A 15,783-nucleotide genomic window follows, 5' to 3' on the forward strand; every position below is an offset into this window, starting at 1 on the left:
AAAAGAAAGTAACTCATTTCTTTTGAAATTCTCAGTTGTCTATAGCTCAACAGCATCCAGCGTAGAAATTAATAACCTGAGTTATCCAAAATAACAAGTAATATAAAAGAAGTTAATAACAAGTGATATAACAATTTCATAACAAATGAATGTGTAGATATTAATAATTAATATTCAAAATTTTTACAACTGAAGGTGTCATTATTTATAATGTTAAGTGATATTTGCATTAAAATATAATTATTAAGAAGAAGGTGTTACTCAAATTTATGTTCAATTGATAAGAGACAGTGCTTTTATTAACAAGTCATAGTACTCTATTGGCAAGTCACAGTGCCACCATTAACAAGTCATAGTGCCACTATTGATAAGTTAGTGTGCCACCACTGTGGCGTTTGACCATATCTGTCGCGGCACTCCCATCTGTCCCAAGGAGTGCCATTTTGTGTAAGGCACCGCAGCGCCTAATCATATCCGCCGCAACGCCTAAACCTTTTAAGAAGTTATTCGGTGAACAACAAGTCACAGTGCTACCATTGACAAGTTAGTGTGCCACCATTGATAAGTCATAGTGTCACCATTGATAAGTCATACTGCTTCCATTGACAAGTCATAGTGCCACCATTGACACTTCATTAATAATATATATGACAATATAACCAAAATATAATATGACAGAATAATTAAAAATATCATATGATACTAAAACAAGTTATGTAACTTGAATTCATATTGTTGACAACTTACATCAGCAAATTAATTGACAAGTCACAATGCTCCGTTGACAAGTTATGACAGGTCTAATAATAATGTAGGGTGCAGATAATGACAACTGAAATGACAGCAGAATCTAACATGCCAAGTTACACTAAAACCATTAACAAGTGAATATGTTGTTCATGACAAGTGATTTTATGACTTCATATCAGTAATGATTGACTTTTAATAACTATTCTATATCATATTATAAAAAATGGATTAGTTTTGAGGAATTAGTGATATTGTATGATGTTGTATAACATTATGTAATGAAAATCATATTTTTCTTTTAAATTTATATCAGCACATTAATTGACAACTGATGGTGCAGTAAGTGACAAGTGACGAAGCATATATTGACAATGAAGGGTGTAGATAATGACAACTAACTATACATCAAAATGTAATACACAGCTAACTTTCATTTACAACTTCATATACATGTAATTACATCAATTTTATAACCCCATTAAAAAAACATATAGTTGCATGTATCCAGTATTAACTAATTATTTGTGTGTGTTGTGATATCTACAAAAAAAAAATTTATGTCACTTCTATTTATAAAAAAATTCTTTTGCCATCATTTGTCTAGGATCAAAGTGGCTTTTTTTTTTTTCTTTTGCCTCATGTAACTACTCACCCTTCTTTGTTGTATCTTCTTCCTCTTTTTGTGACCTCTACTAATGAGTCAAGGGTACAGAAGGTTATGGCCTTTGTGTAAAAAATTTAAAAAATCAGTTAATGTAAATCTGTACAATGCTGTCATTATTGACAAGTCAAGGAGCTATATTGACAACTGTCGCGGCCCTATTGACAACATATTTTCTTATTTCGCAGTAAGGGTTTCTAATCACACCAACCTTCATCTTTCTCATCAATTACCCCTGAACCATGCCCAGACAGAGCAAGCCTACCTTCAATCCACCCACAATATACCCAGAAACAGAACACCCATAATCACCCTACCCACCTATAATAAAACCTCAACTTGAATGACCAAACACACACCAAACCAAAAACACAAGCAATTTTTGCCAATGATTAACATTAATAGAGTAGATGAGATTTTCAGATGGGAGTGGGGGAAGAAGCAGAATAAAGTTTGGGCTTTTTCTCTCTTGTTTCCTGCGTATAGAGTGCTGATTTTTAGACTGAAAAACAGGGCAACTTTGAGTTAGTTTAGATGCATCTGACCAAGGGCAGAGGCATCTTTTTACAATTCAGCAAATTGCACTCAAGTCCCTTTGGGACTTCAGAATCATTATCAAATTTCCTGAGACCTTTTTGTAGTATTTTGTGTTGCATGGGACCTCAATGTCATTTTCCCAATTTCTTTTTATATCCCATCACGTGTTTAAACAGGATCTTATAAATAGTATCAAACTAAACTATGAGGGAGTTTGGCAACTCTTATAATTACTTTAAAAAAATATTTTTATATAAATTGAGATGCTTAAATTATTTTCAAGAAGCTACTCGAAACACCTTCTTGATTCAAATTTTGGAATCTGATCAAAAGAATTTTCTTTTTTTGCTAACTTATAAAAAGGATAGAATGGAGCGCACATATAAATTTTCAAGGTGAAATAGTACCACCTTTGGTCCTTAATATAAATGAGTTAAAATACATTCTCCCATACTAAAAAATGCAATGCATTAAGTTGATAAAATTTTTCAATTTTTTCTATTAACATTTTCTCTTTTTATATTTACGAATCATTATTATATCTTTTCCTTCTTACTTTCTTTCTAATAAAAATTAAATACTAATAAAATTAAAAAAAGAAATATTAAATATGATGTAAGTGACTTATATTTAGAATAAAACTCTCTGAAAAAGGATTTATATTTAGTTGAATCATGGGATCTTTGCGAGGTGAATATGATTTCTTTTCATAGTTGCCAAGTGAAATAAATGGACTCGAATAACATTAAAGGATTATGGATGCCGGTGATTATTGTCCCCATACACCACCCCGGTCTACAATATAAGCCTAGATTTAAATACACATATAAAACAAAAAATAAAAGATTAAAGTGCATCTAACATCTTAAAATATTTTTACGAGTATATTTAGTATCCTAAAATATTTTATGATGTATATAATATCCTGAGATAATTTTTTCTAAGTATATTTAGCATCTTGAAATATTTTTTTAGTGCATCATACACCATAAAGTATTTTTTGTGCATTTAGCAACCAAAAATATTTTTTGATGTATCTGACAAAAAAAATATTTCAGCATGCTAGACACCCCTAAAAAATAGTTCGAGGTATTGTATGTATTAAAAAAATATTTTAAGATGCTAAATGCACTTTAACCCAAAAATAAAAAAATAAAAAACAGTTGACTGGTAGATACTCCCTCAACTCCTTAATATAAGTTATCAGACTAATTAATTATTAAAAACTACTCAATTTTAAGTATAATTAATGTATGTTTTTAATTGTTCCCCCCATTCAAAAGAAAAAAAAAGTGAGTAGTTGAAATTATTATAATAATAAATGACAACCATTGCCAATATTGTAAAAAAAAATATTTAGAATAAAGTTGTATGGCTACGATTAAAAATACACTAAAAATCACACCGGTTAATAAATTGATTGAAACAGTGATATGAGGATTAGCAGATCAGATTGCGGTCAACCTAAAGTTAAACTAGTAATAATTGAAACAAAAAATTTGATAAAAAAATTACTGTATGTACTACCTCCTATCTTTAATATAAAACTTTGTTTGATTTTTATTTTGGTCCTAACTATAAGACCCCAATCTATTTTGTCTCTCATATTTATGTATTTTTTTAAGGATAATTCTTCTAGCAATGATAGTTCTAGCCAATACATTTGATTAGCAAGGATATTTTAGAAAAGACAACACCTATTTATTATAAATAACTAACTTAACTTGTTTCCTTAATATCTTTAAATTAGTGAACTAGCTCTTATAATTAAAATCAGAGGTAGTATATAATAACAAGTAAAAATAAAAATATAATAAGTCTAAGTATTAATATAATAACACTACAATGAATAAAGTTTTGAATGAAACAACACAATGTTGATACAAAATTTGTCAATTTTATATTAACTAATTTAGACCAAAAAAAAAACTTCAACCCATCAATATGTAGTTTTATGGTTATAAAATCATAAATAACGATTTCATGATTCAAATACAAAAATAAACTAAAATAAAAAATAAAATTATAATAAAGTGTGAAAGAGGAGTGCAGTCTGAATTCATTCATTCATTGACTTGATTAGTAAAAAACAAAGCATTAGTTGAAAATTGTACCGTATGTCGGTATACCTTGGTCATTTATAGCTCTCTTCTTTCTTCTTTCTTCATTCTTGTGTTTAGCATTGGATTTTCAATTTTTCCAGTAGTGGGGAGTTGGGAGGACTGAAAGCTTGAGCAAGTCATCGTCTTCTTTCTTGGTTCCGGTAAGACCTTTTCTCGCTTCTTGGTTTTCAAGTTTCTTCTTCTAGTTACTCCTTTTTTTCTCTTCCCATCTCTGATTCATTTCTTCTCCCCTTTTTTTCCCCCTGTTTATACTTTAATTTTTTTCATCTTGGATCTTCTTCTTCCCCCTATCTTCTCTCTTTCTCTCCATTCTTTTTTATTGCTCTATTTTTTCTTCATCTTTATTGTCATAAGATTCATAGAGGACGACACAGACTAATTTGGACGACCACTTTTTTCTTCCTTTCAATTCCCCCCCCCCCCAACAACAAAGAGTCCGTTGAGATCTAAGAATTTTAACTCGGGTAGTCCATCAACTCCGCTGGTTAAACGAGTTATCTCCGGTTAGTGCATAAAACAATGAAAAAAAAACAATGAAACATTTTAGTACAAACAGGGTCAGTAGGGCTAGTGCTGTGGCGAACTAATAAAAAGAAATACCCCACGTTTCTGTGCATAAAAAAAAAAGGGGAAAATTTCATTTAAGGGAGAATTTATTTCAAACAGCTCCCAAAACATTCTGAAATGTCATTATAGAACCAAACTGAAATTAAAATTAAAAGTAAAATTATAATAACACCCCTCATTTTTATTTTTTTAAAAAATAAATATTAATGGTTGTCGGAGTTCTGGCCACTAGTACTCAGGTGGCCGCTATTGTAACTCCGGTGGCTGAAAGATTTTTTTAAAAAATAAGATGGTCAAGGGAAAGTTTGAATCCATGACCCTTGATACACCAAAAGTGATGTGACTACCAAACCAAACAAATTATTTAATCATGTGATGCAAATAAAAATATATATAACAAAACAAACGCAAGTGTCTAAGTGTAAGTGAACAAGTAAAATTTAACAATTTACAAATAAAATTCAGCAATTTACAACAAAAATTTAACAATTTACAAATAATATAATGAAATTCACAACCCCAAATAGAAGTATTTAAATGTAAATGAGTAAATAAAATTTGAGGACTTATAATAAAAATTTATGGATTTACAATCCAAATTTGACTATTAGTAACAAACATAAGAGAATTCACAACTCAAAATATAAGTGTTAAGTGTAAATGAACAAATGAAATTTAAAAATTTACAACAAAGCTTGTTATTTGCTTACACTTGGATACTTGTATTTGTTTTATTATATATATTTTTATTTGCATCATATGATTAAATGGTTTGTTTGGTTTGGTGGTCATATTACTTTTGATGTGCCAAGTAGTCATAGGTTCAAACCTTCTCTTAGTCACTTTATTTTTGTTAAAAAAAATCTTCCAATTATTGGAGCTACAGTAACGGCCACCGAAATTCTAACCTCCAGTGGCTGTCACCTGAGTATCGGCGGCAGGACTTCTGACCTCCGATGACCGGAATTCTAGTGACCATTAATATTTATTTTTTTATAAAATAAAAATGAGAGGTATTATTGTAATCTTACTCTTAATTTTAATTTCAGTTTGGTTCTTTAGTCTTGCAGTAACATTTCAAAATGTTTTGGGACTATTTGAAATAAATTCTCAATTGCGATCCTTAAATGAAATTTTCCCTAAAAAAATTCCTCTCTCTGTTTTTTTTTTTTTGCTCTTTTGACCACGGAATGGTGTTGAGTTTCAAGTTTTGACACACACACATATATTACATTGTATATTCTTAGGGTTGGTATGTTGTTAGCCACTCTTCTTCCTTTTATTTTTTATTTAAACATCTTTAAAATTAAAAATAAAAAAATTCCAGTTAGTTTTTAAAATTAACACACAAATATATAAATACAATATGTATTTTAAAATTATCTTTAGAATAAAACTAAGCCTCCTACAATTAATTGAAGGTTACTTTACACGCGCGCACACACATATAAGTCCTCACATGTTCCCGGCATGGCAGGGAAATGATTGATTGTTTATTAAGTTACAACGTACGAAAAGAATTTCATATATATGTTCTTCTTCTTTTTTTAAAATCAATGATTATATTGTTTATACTACTTCCCATCCTTAATATAAAAGTTCATTTGATTTTTATTTTGTTCTTAAATATAAGACCTTAATCTACTTTGTCTATCATATTTATCTTTTTTTTCTCAAAATAATCCTTTAATAATGGTATTTTTAGCTAATATACTTGATTAGCAAAGATATTTTAGAAAAGACAATACAATGCCTATTTATTACAAATAACTAACTTAACTAAATTTTTTAATACATTTAAATTAGTTAATTAGTTTTTATATTAAGTATAGGAGGTAGTAATATTTTTGGTTTCATCTTAATCATTAAAATGCAACGGAATGGTGATTATTACATAGTTCCGCGCAAAAGCAACTTCCAACTGAGACGGCTTGGTACGAAGGCGCCAGGAAAACAAACAAGAAAGTTAGAATAACGTTTGTGTTTTAATTATGAAAACGTTGCTATAATTTGAAATACACTTGAAATCTCAACACGGTGTCTCTGTTTGCAGATTGAGTGAGTTATGGCTGAGGCATGTGTTTACAACGACAGGGTTATAGAGCCACTTACGGAGGAGAACTCTGGAGAGTGGTTTAATTTGGTTAAAAACTATCTCATAGTTCACCATCTTTGGAGAGTGATGATTGACGGTACAACTCCTCATCAAGATGATCCCTCTTGGAGACAAAAGAATGAAGAAGCATTGCGCATCTTGCGCATCTCATGCTCGCCCCAGACTCGCCATCTCATAGAAGGAGTCGCTGAAGCCAATGCTGCCTGGCGCATTCTTCGTCACAACTTCGCCCACAAACCATCTGGTAACCTTAATTATTTATATAAGGGTTAATGTTCAAATTTATTTTGAAAGTTTTCAAGGCACTGGGTACTCAGTAAGTTTTTTCGGATGTAAATTTGTCCAGAAGTTTAAAATGTAACAATAATGCTGTTACTGTTAAAAATGTTAACAGTCCACATTAGTTTTTTGACGCGAGGAGGCAATATTGTTACAATTTTAAACTACAAATAAATTTGCACCAAAGAAGAAAAAGTTCGGGTACCCAACACGACTTCTAGGGCAGATTAACAATTTAACCCTTACATATATACACACAACTCTTTCCCGGTTGTGTAATTAGAAAACAACTCAATTCGTTTCTTAGCTAATGTTTGTTACTTTTTTCGGTAGTAATTACACGTGATATAATGTTATTCAGTCTTCATTAGGGGGGAAAAAAAACTCAATTAGGACATACTGATATGAAAAACTTAATTACTACTCGTGCTGATATGTACATACGTGAATTGTTGGTTAGTTACTGTGAACGCAGCGGGAGCAGGTTCACTTGATGTGGGCATTTTGTACAATGCTATATGTGCTAACAACTGGGAGGCAGCAGAAGAATTCCTTGACCGACATCCAAGTGCCTTGACTGCGAAAGTTACAGCCGCAAATGGAACACCTCTCCATGTGGCTGCACTTTTTGGACATGTAGAACTAGTGGAGGAGTTGGTGAGATTAGCTGACCCAGAGTTCCTGGAAATAGTCGACGATTATGGCTCTACTCCACTTGCAATTGCTGCATCCACTGGGGTCGTGGAAATCGCAAAATGCATGCTTAATAAGAATAGAAACATACTAGACACTCCGGACTTGAGATATCATCTTCCTGTTGCATTGGCCATTGGTGCTGGTCAGAAAGAAATGGGACGTTTTCTCTATGAGGAAACCCCATTGGAAGTACTGAAACCCCAAAATGGCTATCTAGGTTCTCGACTTCTTCGTGCATGTTTCGAAGCCGGTGAACTTGGTAATCGAACCTGCCTCCCCAGCCCTTAATGGGAACATATATTATTTCTCTATATAATTTTGTTGGCTAGTTTTTTCTTCTCTTTATTTCACATCTTGCCATAATTATATATAATAATTACAGATATTGCTCTGCGTCTACTTGAACAATGCGAAGATATCATTTTTGCTGCAGACCACACCAATTGGACACCAGTTGCCGGTATAGCAATCATGCCTTCTGCAGTTGAGAGTGGAAGTCATCAACTTGGATTCTGGAAAAGATGGATTTATCATTGTGAGTAGTCTCTCACTACTTTCAAATATCTTTCTTTTCAGAATCTATATATATACTTACTACGCTTGTTTAATTCTGCATGCCTCTAATAATCTCTTATTATAACATCCTCTCCTATTTAAATGTGAAGACTGTTAAACCAAGTCATTTTCTGTTTTACCTTGAATGAGACGCTCAATTTTCTCTGTTTCTCTTGTCTCTCTTTTTGGTGGAAGCCATACCTATACCATCGACCACAACAACCGACAATGTTCGTGTAGACATTCAACAAGAAGGCAACGATGAAAGCATTCAAGGTGTAATACACAAGCACATACACACTCGTGTGTGTGTGAAAAAAAACCCAAGCTAATTCTAAATTCTCTCAAATGATTTAAAAATGAAAGTAAAATATGATTACATAGTTTAGTTAAGATATCTCCAAACCTCAACTAATACTTCTGGTCCTAAATGTAAGAGTTAGTTAGGAGTTAAATTTGGTCCTAACTTCAATCCATTTTGTCTCTTAAATTTATGGTGTTTTCTCCAAAATATCTCCATTGATTGCAATAGATTTTTACCAAGGGGTAGTTTCAACATACATGATTAAATATAATAATTTAGAAAAGTCAACATATATTTATTATAAATAATTTAGTTAATTTCTTAATCTCTCCAAATTAGATTATCTAGTTTTTATATTAAGAACTAAAGATGGTATTATACTGAGTGTTAAATGTTCACACTTAAGTGGCATCTTTGGCTTATGTCCAAATTCCTATTCATCACTACGTTGTTTTAACACTTTGCTTGCAACAGGGCATGGTCTACTGCACTGGTTCATCTGTAACGCCTATAATCGGTTAGGTATATCATATCATATGCTAAGAATTTCATACCTTGTATGTTTTCAAATAAATCTCATAAACACAAGCTAGAGATACATAGTTATAAGTGATGAGTTGGGAATCCATATATATATATAGGAGTGAAGGAAATATATGAGCTAAAGCTGCTGCATGAACGAGCATCTCAAATTCTAAAACTACTTTGTCAGAGGGCACCTCTTTTGGATAAGCAACAACATGACATGGTCATTAATACATTGTACCGTGCGGCTAAAGAAGGGCTTGTTGATTTTTTGTCTGAAGTATCAAAAACAAACCCACAGCTGATCCAGTTTACTTCAAGATTAGGAAATTGGAACACTTTCTTCTGTGCTATTCAACATCGTCAGGCTGAGGTCTTCAGCCTAATCCACAAGTATCGCTTCAAGAATTTAATAGCATCAGTGGTAGATACCTCCGGACATTGCATGCTGCATGTTGCAGCCAAGCTGGTTCCTTCTAACCAACTTAACCGCGTCTCTGGTGCAGCTCTACAGATGCAAAGAGAAATGCAATGGTTCAAGGTTAGAAATATATATATAAGGTTAAAGTGCAAATATGTCTTGGAATTTTTTACTTACCAAGAGCGTTGGGCACTTCAAAAGTTTTATTGGGTGCAAATTTACTCCAAAAATTTAAAATCATAGCAATGTTATCCCTTGCCATTAAAATAGCGACATTGACAATAAACATTTTTAATAACAAAGGATAATATTGCTATGATTTTAAACTTTCGAGACAAAATTACACCCAAACTTTAGGATGCTTAATGTTCGTTAGTGAGAACTTTTCTTGCATATATAATTATTTTATTTATTTTTATGAAATAAATGCATGTAGGAAGTTGAAAGGGTGGTACCTCCTGGACTTAGGGCATCTCGAAATAGTGCGGGTAAACGACCAGAAGACATATTCAAAGAAACTCACAGAGATCTAAGGGATGCAGGAGAAAAATGGATGAAGGATACAGCATCTTCCTGTTCTGTTGTTGGTGCTTTGATCGTTACCATCATGTTTGCAACAGCTTTTACTGTTCCAGGAGGGAATGATCAAAACACTGGCTACCCAATATTTTTGAAAGACAACTTATTTATACTCTTTATCATCTCAGATGCATTGTCATTGTTTTCTTCAACAACTTCAGTACTGACATTTTTAGGGGTTTTCACCTCGCGCTATGCTGAAGGAGACTTCCTCATATCCTTACCAAAAAAGCTAGTCATAGGTCTTTCTACGCTTTTCTTGTCCATTTTAACCATGATGGTGGCATTTTGCTTATGCATTATTCTCATGCTAAAGCATACATACTCATGGTCTTATCTTCCTGTTATGATCATTGCTAGTATCCCGGTCACCCTCTTTGTATTGTCACAATTCCCTCTTCTTCGCAATGTGATTTGTTCTACTTATGGCCCAGGCATCTTCAACAGAAATGTAAAATAAACCCTTGGCCATGAAATGTATGTGCATACGGTTAATTTGCCACTATCTTTGTATTTCTATTGAATAATATATGTTTCTTGCAAGTCATACACACACATGCACATTCAAATGTTGATCGATCTAAAGGAAGAGGAGGGAAATAGGATAAAAAAAGAAGATGAGAGTTAGAATCCTCTCAAGAGGTTTCATAGGTGCATCTAATTTGAGGTTGGTATGGTTAATGTGATTGAAAAATTATATACTACCTTTAGTTCTCAATATAATAACCAGGTAACTAATTTAGAGAGATTATCCCTATGTTTGGTATGAGGGGAGGGGAGGGGAGGGGAGGGGAAAGAAAATTTTGATGAGTTTGATTTAAAAAATTGAGAAAGCGGGGTTATGAAATTTTAATGGAGAGAATATATGAGATAAAAAGTATAAAAAAATTAATGAAAAGTTTTTAACCCTACTTTTTCAATTTTTTAAATTGCGTTTATTAAAATTTTTTCTCCCCTCCCTGCCTCTCTATTTCCCTCATACCCACAGACCCGCATATGTATTTCTTTGCTTGTGAATTGAAAAGATTATTAATAAATATTATAGAAATTTTTTTCAAAAATACCTCTAAAATTTCAAAATCCCAAATGAGGAATGACTATAAAAATATGTTGTTATTTGCTTATCAAATGTTGTCAATTATTATTAAAGTGTAATAAACAAGACTGATTTGAAATTTTGAAATTTAAATGTATTTTTCTTTGGGATTCTCCCAATATTATATTAATGACAATTATTTTAGTATAAAAATTATATTTTGGGGAGCTAAATAACAACTTGTGAGTTGTGATTTGAGGAAATGTTTTTGAAGATTTTAAAATAAATGGAAAGTATCTTGCATGCTATTATAAAATCACATATATTGTCATTGTTATAGATAAGATATATAAACTATTGTACATATATGATTTATGATTTGATTGTATTCTTCTCATATATGCATACACACATATTTATAAATGAGCCCTAATTCAGTGTTGACTCATTCACCAAACCTAGAAAGATAACACTATTCATAATCTGATCTAAATAATCTAAAGTTAAAATTTAAAATTGTAATTTTTCAATAATAGATTTATTCTCTTTAAAGTAAAGTTTTAAAATTATCTTTATTTTAAATTTTATATCTATTAAAATAAAAAATCATTTAAGATATAATAAAATTTCAAAATTGAATCTAAACTATTCAAAACCAATTTAAATAATTTAGATTAAGATGAGCACATTCTATATGATAATCTTTTTTTTATCAGCAAGGAACAATACCCTTCCAAACCTAACAAGCTCTCTCTCCTCTTTCCCCCTCCACTACCAACGAAACAAAACTCCATTTTTGTTACATATTTTCTCAACACTTTCTCGTTTTTTCTTACTATTCTTCTTGCATTTCTCTTCTTTCTTTTATCCTTTCTCCTTTCTTTTGCTGTTTACTTGGACGCTTTCTTCTAATAATAAACAAGGGAGAATTACAATGAGATCCCAAACAAGAAAAACAATTAAAAAACAAGTCCCAGAGGTTGTCATTCTCACCATAGGACTTGTTATTATAGGCTGTTGAGGTTGTTATTGGGACCTTTTGGTAATTATTTCTCTTCTGTGGGACTTGGTTGTAATTCCCCCAATAAACAATTCGATGGACAGAAGAACCATTCCTAGAAAGAGGAAGCAATTTGTGATTCTCGATTATCCACCTAGGTATGGGCAATTCACAGAAAAACCTAGAAAAGATATAACTGCGAAGAAGCTTCAACAACAACAATCTGATAATACATCTCATTTTGAGATCACTACTTGTGATGACAAAAACTTGATGGGTCGAGAAACTATTGTCTCACCCATTAGGTTATGACTATTCTCATAAGTTTATGATGACTAGAAGAAGGGTTTTAGCCATTAGAGACTATCCTTCTTTATGTGGACCTAATAAGTTTCAGAGTCTAACAACACCTAAAGAAGATGATACTTTTTGATGAGAGGAGTTGTTAGGCTAAACTTCAACAATCTGATGATGAAAATATTGTCACAGAAGACTTTCAAGAGTTTTAGTCATTAGAGATGATCCTCCTTCTTTGTGTGGACCTAATGTTAAATGTGTTATATCATTGTAATTCTTTCTTTTTGTTTTTTGGGAAATCAAATGGCAAGTTATAAGATCATTGTAATTCAAAGTTGTTGTGGGATTTGTAAGTTTGGGGAATTCTAGGTGGTAATTATCATTTAGGTACAGTCATGATTGGATATTGTTATATTTTCTTAGTATTAGGTCCTTTTTTTTGGCCATTCCAGCACAACCTGCAAGTTATAGCATGTTAAATTTGATGATTCTAGTTTAGGCTTCAATACATTAAATGAAGGAAAAATTACACACAGGTCCTATGAAAGAGAACTGATTTAGATAAAGTCCTTGAAAATCCTCAAATGCTTCCTAAGTCCCCAGAGACCTCAGAGCAAAATATTAGAATTGTGAAAAGTCTGTTTTGCCCTTATTGATTGAAAAGGCAAAAAAACAGGGAAAGCTTCAGTTTCGCACTGGTGTTGCATGCATGAGGAAGAGAAGCTTCTGAAAGAAGGAACGGAGGTCTACGCTGGTCCTCTATTATTCCAAGCAAGCTATGTTTTTTCTTCATCTTCTTTGTAGGTATCATCAGTAACAACATTCCTCTTCTTTCGTACACAACCAGTCTCAAGTTTAATGTTGGTTTGAAAAGTTGATTGGTTGTGGGTGTGTGGATATTAAAGATGTGATTCAACTCACTTGAACTATCAAGGGAGGTTCATTTAAGTCATATGTGATTTTAATAATCTTAGGTGTGGTTTGTTATGTGTGGCTAGGGTTATAAAGTAATGCTCTGTTTTTTGGTGAATGATGCTTTGTTTTTCAGTGATTGATGCTGTGTTGCTGATGAAAATGAATGAAAATGAAATATTTTTTTGTTATAACCCCTGTAACGCGATGGTTAAATTTCTTATTAATAGGTACATCGAAGGTTGTTAATATAACTATATGACTTGTTATTAACGAGTGATTGTGACAGGTTGATATGAAGGATAGCAACTTCGAGTGGGAAGCATTTGTTTTGTTACCTCCATATAGGGGGACAATTTATTAATGATGTAGAAGGTGAAATGCAATATGTTGGAGGTGGTGTGAGAACAAGAATAATAAAGGAAGGCACATCATATAAAAAATTTAGAACAATGGTAGCATCAATTGTGGGAAAAGAAAGTAATGGAATGGTTATCAAATTCACAGTAACCTTTGATGAATGTACATTTGTGGACCTTGTAGATGATGGAGTGGGACATTTAATTAATTTCAATGGTGACAATGGTCATGTATATATAGGAAAAAATGGAGATCAAAATTCACAACTAACAAGGGATATTACAATAGAAGAGCAACATGTGTAAGTTGTATTATTTAAATTTTGAAGTAATATTGGCTATTATCAATTGTTGTGCATAAGTTGTTATTGCAGTGATCGAAGATTGTCATTAATGACCCTATGGCCTGTTGTGTTATGTAGGATGGAAGACTTGTTTGGAGGTTTAGATGCATTGTCCATGTCTCCACCCAATATGTGTAGTGAAGACCTACTATCATTGCCATGTGGTTCACAAATGATGCCAACCCCAATTCTAGAAACGAATTCAACAAAGTGGAAAGGTTTGGTTATTGGAGAAGGATAAATTTTTCCTAATGCAGTGGCCCTTAGACAAGCACTATATAGGTACAGCATTGCTAAGAAGTTTTCATACAAATTTGAAAGAACAGTCAACAAAAGATCATTGTGAAATGTATGGCGGAGGGATGCCCGTGGTACATAGGTGCATACTTAATGGGACAAAGACAAGATTCTAAGTTCTTAACAATAAGAACATTAAGTAAGCATGTGCATTATGCGCAGGACAGCTTGGTTGTATCTTACTCTGGAAGGTCAAGCTTAACATCATCAATCATGATAGATTCTTTGAGATGTAATATAGAAATGAATGTTAATAAAATTAAAAGAGATTTGTACAGAGAATATGGGGTGCGACTAAATTATAGTCAAGCATACAGGGGTAGAGAAAGAGCATTGAGGGAAATACATGGTTGGGCAAAAGGATTCATACATGGTGATTTCCTGGATTTGTGAAAGGCTTATTGAAACTGATCCAAACACAATTTCTCGATGGGAAGGGTTGGATGGTCATAGATTTAAGAGGATGTTTATTGTTTATGGATGCTCAATTAATGGATTTTTAGAAGGTTGTCGAAATATACTTTATATAGATGGATGTCATCTAAGTGATCCTTATAGGGGGACATTGATTTCAGCTAATGCATATAATGTGGACAATAAACTATTTTCATTAGCATATGCTATAGTTAGTGGCGAGACATATGATGATTAGGCTTGGTTTCTCCAGAATGTCAAAGACATCACAAGATCAGTGGAGACAATGATAGTTTCAAATCAGAATAATGCCATTATAGGTGCTGTGCGGACAGTATTTAGTGGCGAGAGACATGCTTTTTGCTACAGGCATGTAAAGAAAATTTTAGTACACATTATTTAAAAATTAACCAAGACAGGAGACAAGTTTCAGGTAGTTCAAAGGAGGTCGCACTGAAAATATTGGATGGAATTACCTACGCAAGGATTGAGAATGAATATGTTGCTGCAATAGGAAAACTTAGATCATTTTGTCCACAATTAGCTGATTGGGTTGAGACTCAAGAAGATGTAGATCGATGGGTTTTAAGCAAATTTCTATTTAAATGATGGGATAATATCACCACTAATGTTGCGGAGTCATTTAATGCCTGGATTTTGAAGGAGATGAAGCACAATATATCAATTCTCATACATAAGCATATAGAGAAATTAGTGAAGAAGATGGTTGCAAGCAAAATAGCAATGAGAAATTAGACAAATGGCGTTTGGCCAAATATTAAGTCCAAGTTGCAAGAATGAGTAGCAAGAGTGGAGAATATGCATAGTGTATATTATGAAGATAATCGATTTCAAGTTCATACTACATCTTCTACTAGAATAATTTGTGTCACTATTGATGTAATGGCACACAAATACATTTGTTTAGGATGCCAAATAAGCAGAGTACCTGGTGTATGCATGTGAAGCGATAAAGCTACTTCACGGTAGTGTCTATGAATTTGTAGATGA

General features: G+C 32.4%; 3 protein-coding genes across 3 annotated transcripts in view; all 3 read left to right on the forward strand.

Moving 5' to 3' along the window:
* Window positions 1-4,179: 4,179 nt before the first annotated feature.
* Window positions 4,180-15,783, forward strand: part of LOC114760607 (ankyrin repeat-containing protein NPR4-like) — a 49,219-nt gene continuing 37,615 nt past the window's right edge. Inside the window, exon 1 of the mRNA XM_028949878.1 lies at window positions 4,180-4,211. The gene's annotated coding sequence lies outside the window, so the exon portion shown is untranslated. The remainder of the gene's footprint in view (window positions 4,212-15,783) is intronic.
* Window positions 6,704-8,272, forward strand: LOC114760594 (protein fem-1 homolog A-like). The gene is made up of 3 exons (XM_028949852.1): window positions 6,704-6,998; window positions 7,494-7,988; window positions 8,112-8,272. Exons 1-3 carry the CDS (start codon window positions 6,704-6,706, stop codon window positions 8,270-8,272), a joined length of 951 nt encoding a protein of 316 aa, XP_028805685.1.
* On the forward strand, window positions 9,334-10,624 carry LOC114760595 (ankyrin repeat-containing protein NPR4-like). The gene is made up of 2 exons (XM_028949853.1): window positions 9,334-9,654; window positions 9,971-10,624. The coding sequence occupies exons 1-2, from the start codon at window positions 9,334-9,336 to the stop codon at window positions 10,571-10,573; spliced, it is 924 nt and encodes a 307-aa protein (XP_028805686.1). The 3' UTR covers window positions 10,574-10,624.

This window comes from Neltuma alba, unplaced genomic scaffold, assembly GCF_004799145.2.
Source record: "Neltuma alba isolate B1F8T4 unplaced genomic scaffold, ASM479914v2 tig00011004_pilon, whole genome shotgun sequence".
NCBI lineage: Eukaryota > Viridiplantae > Streptophyta > Magnoliopsida > Fabales > Fabaceae > Neltuma > Neltuma alba.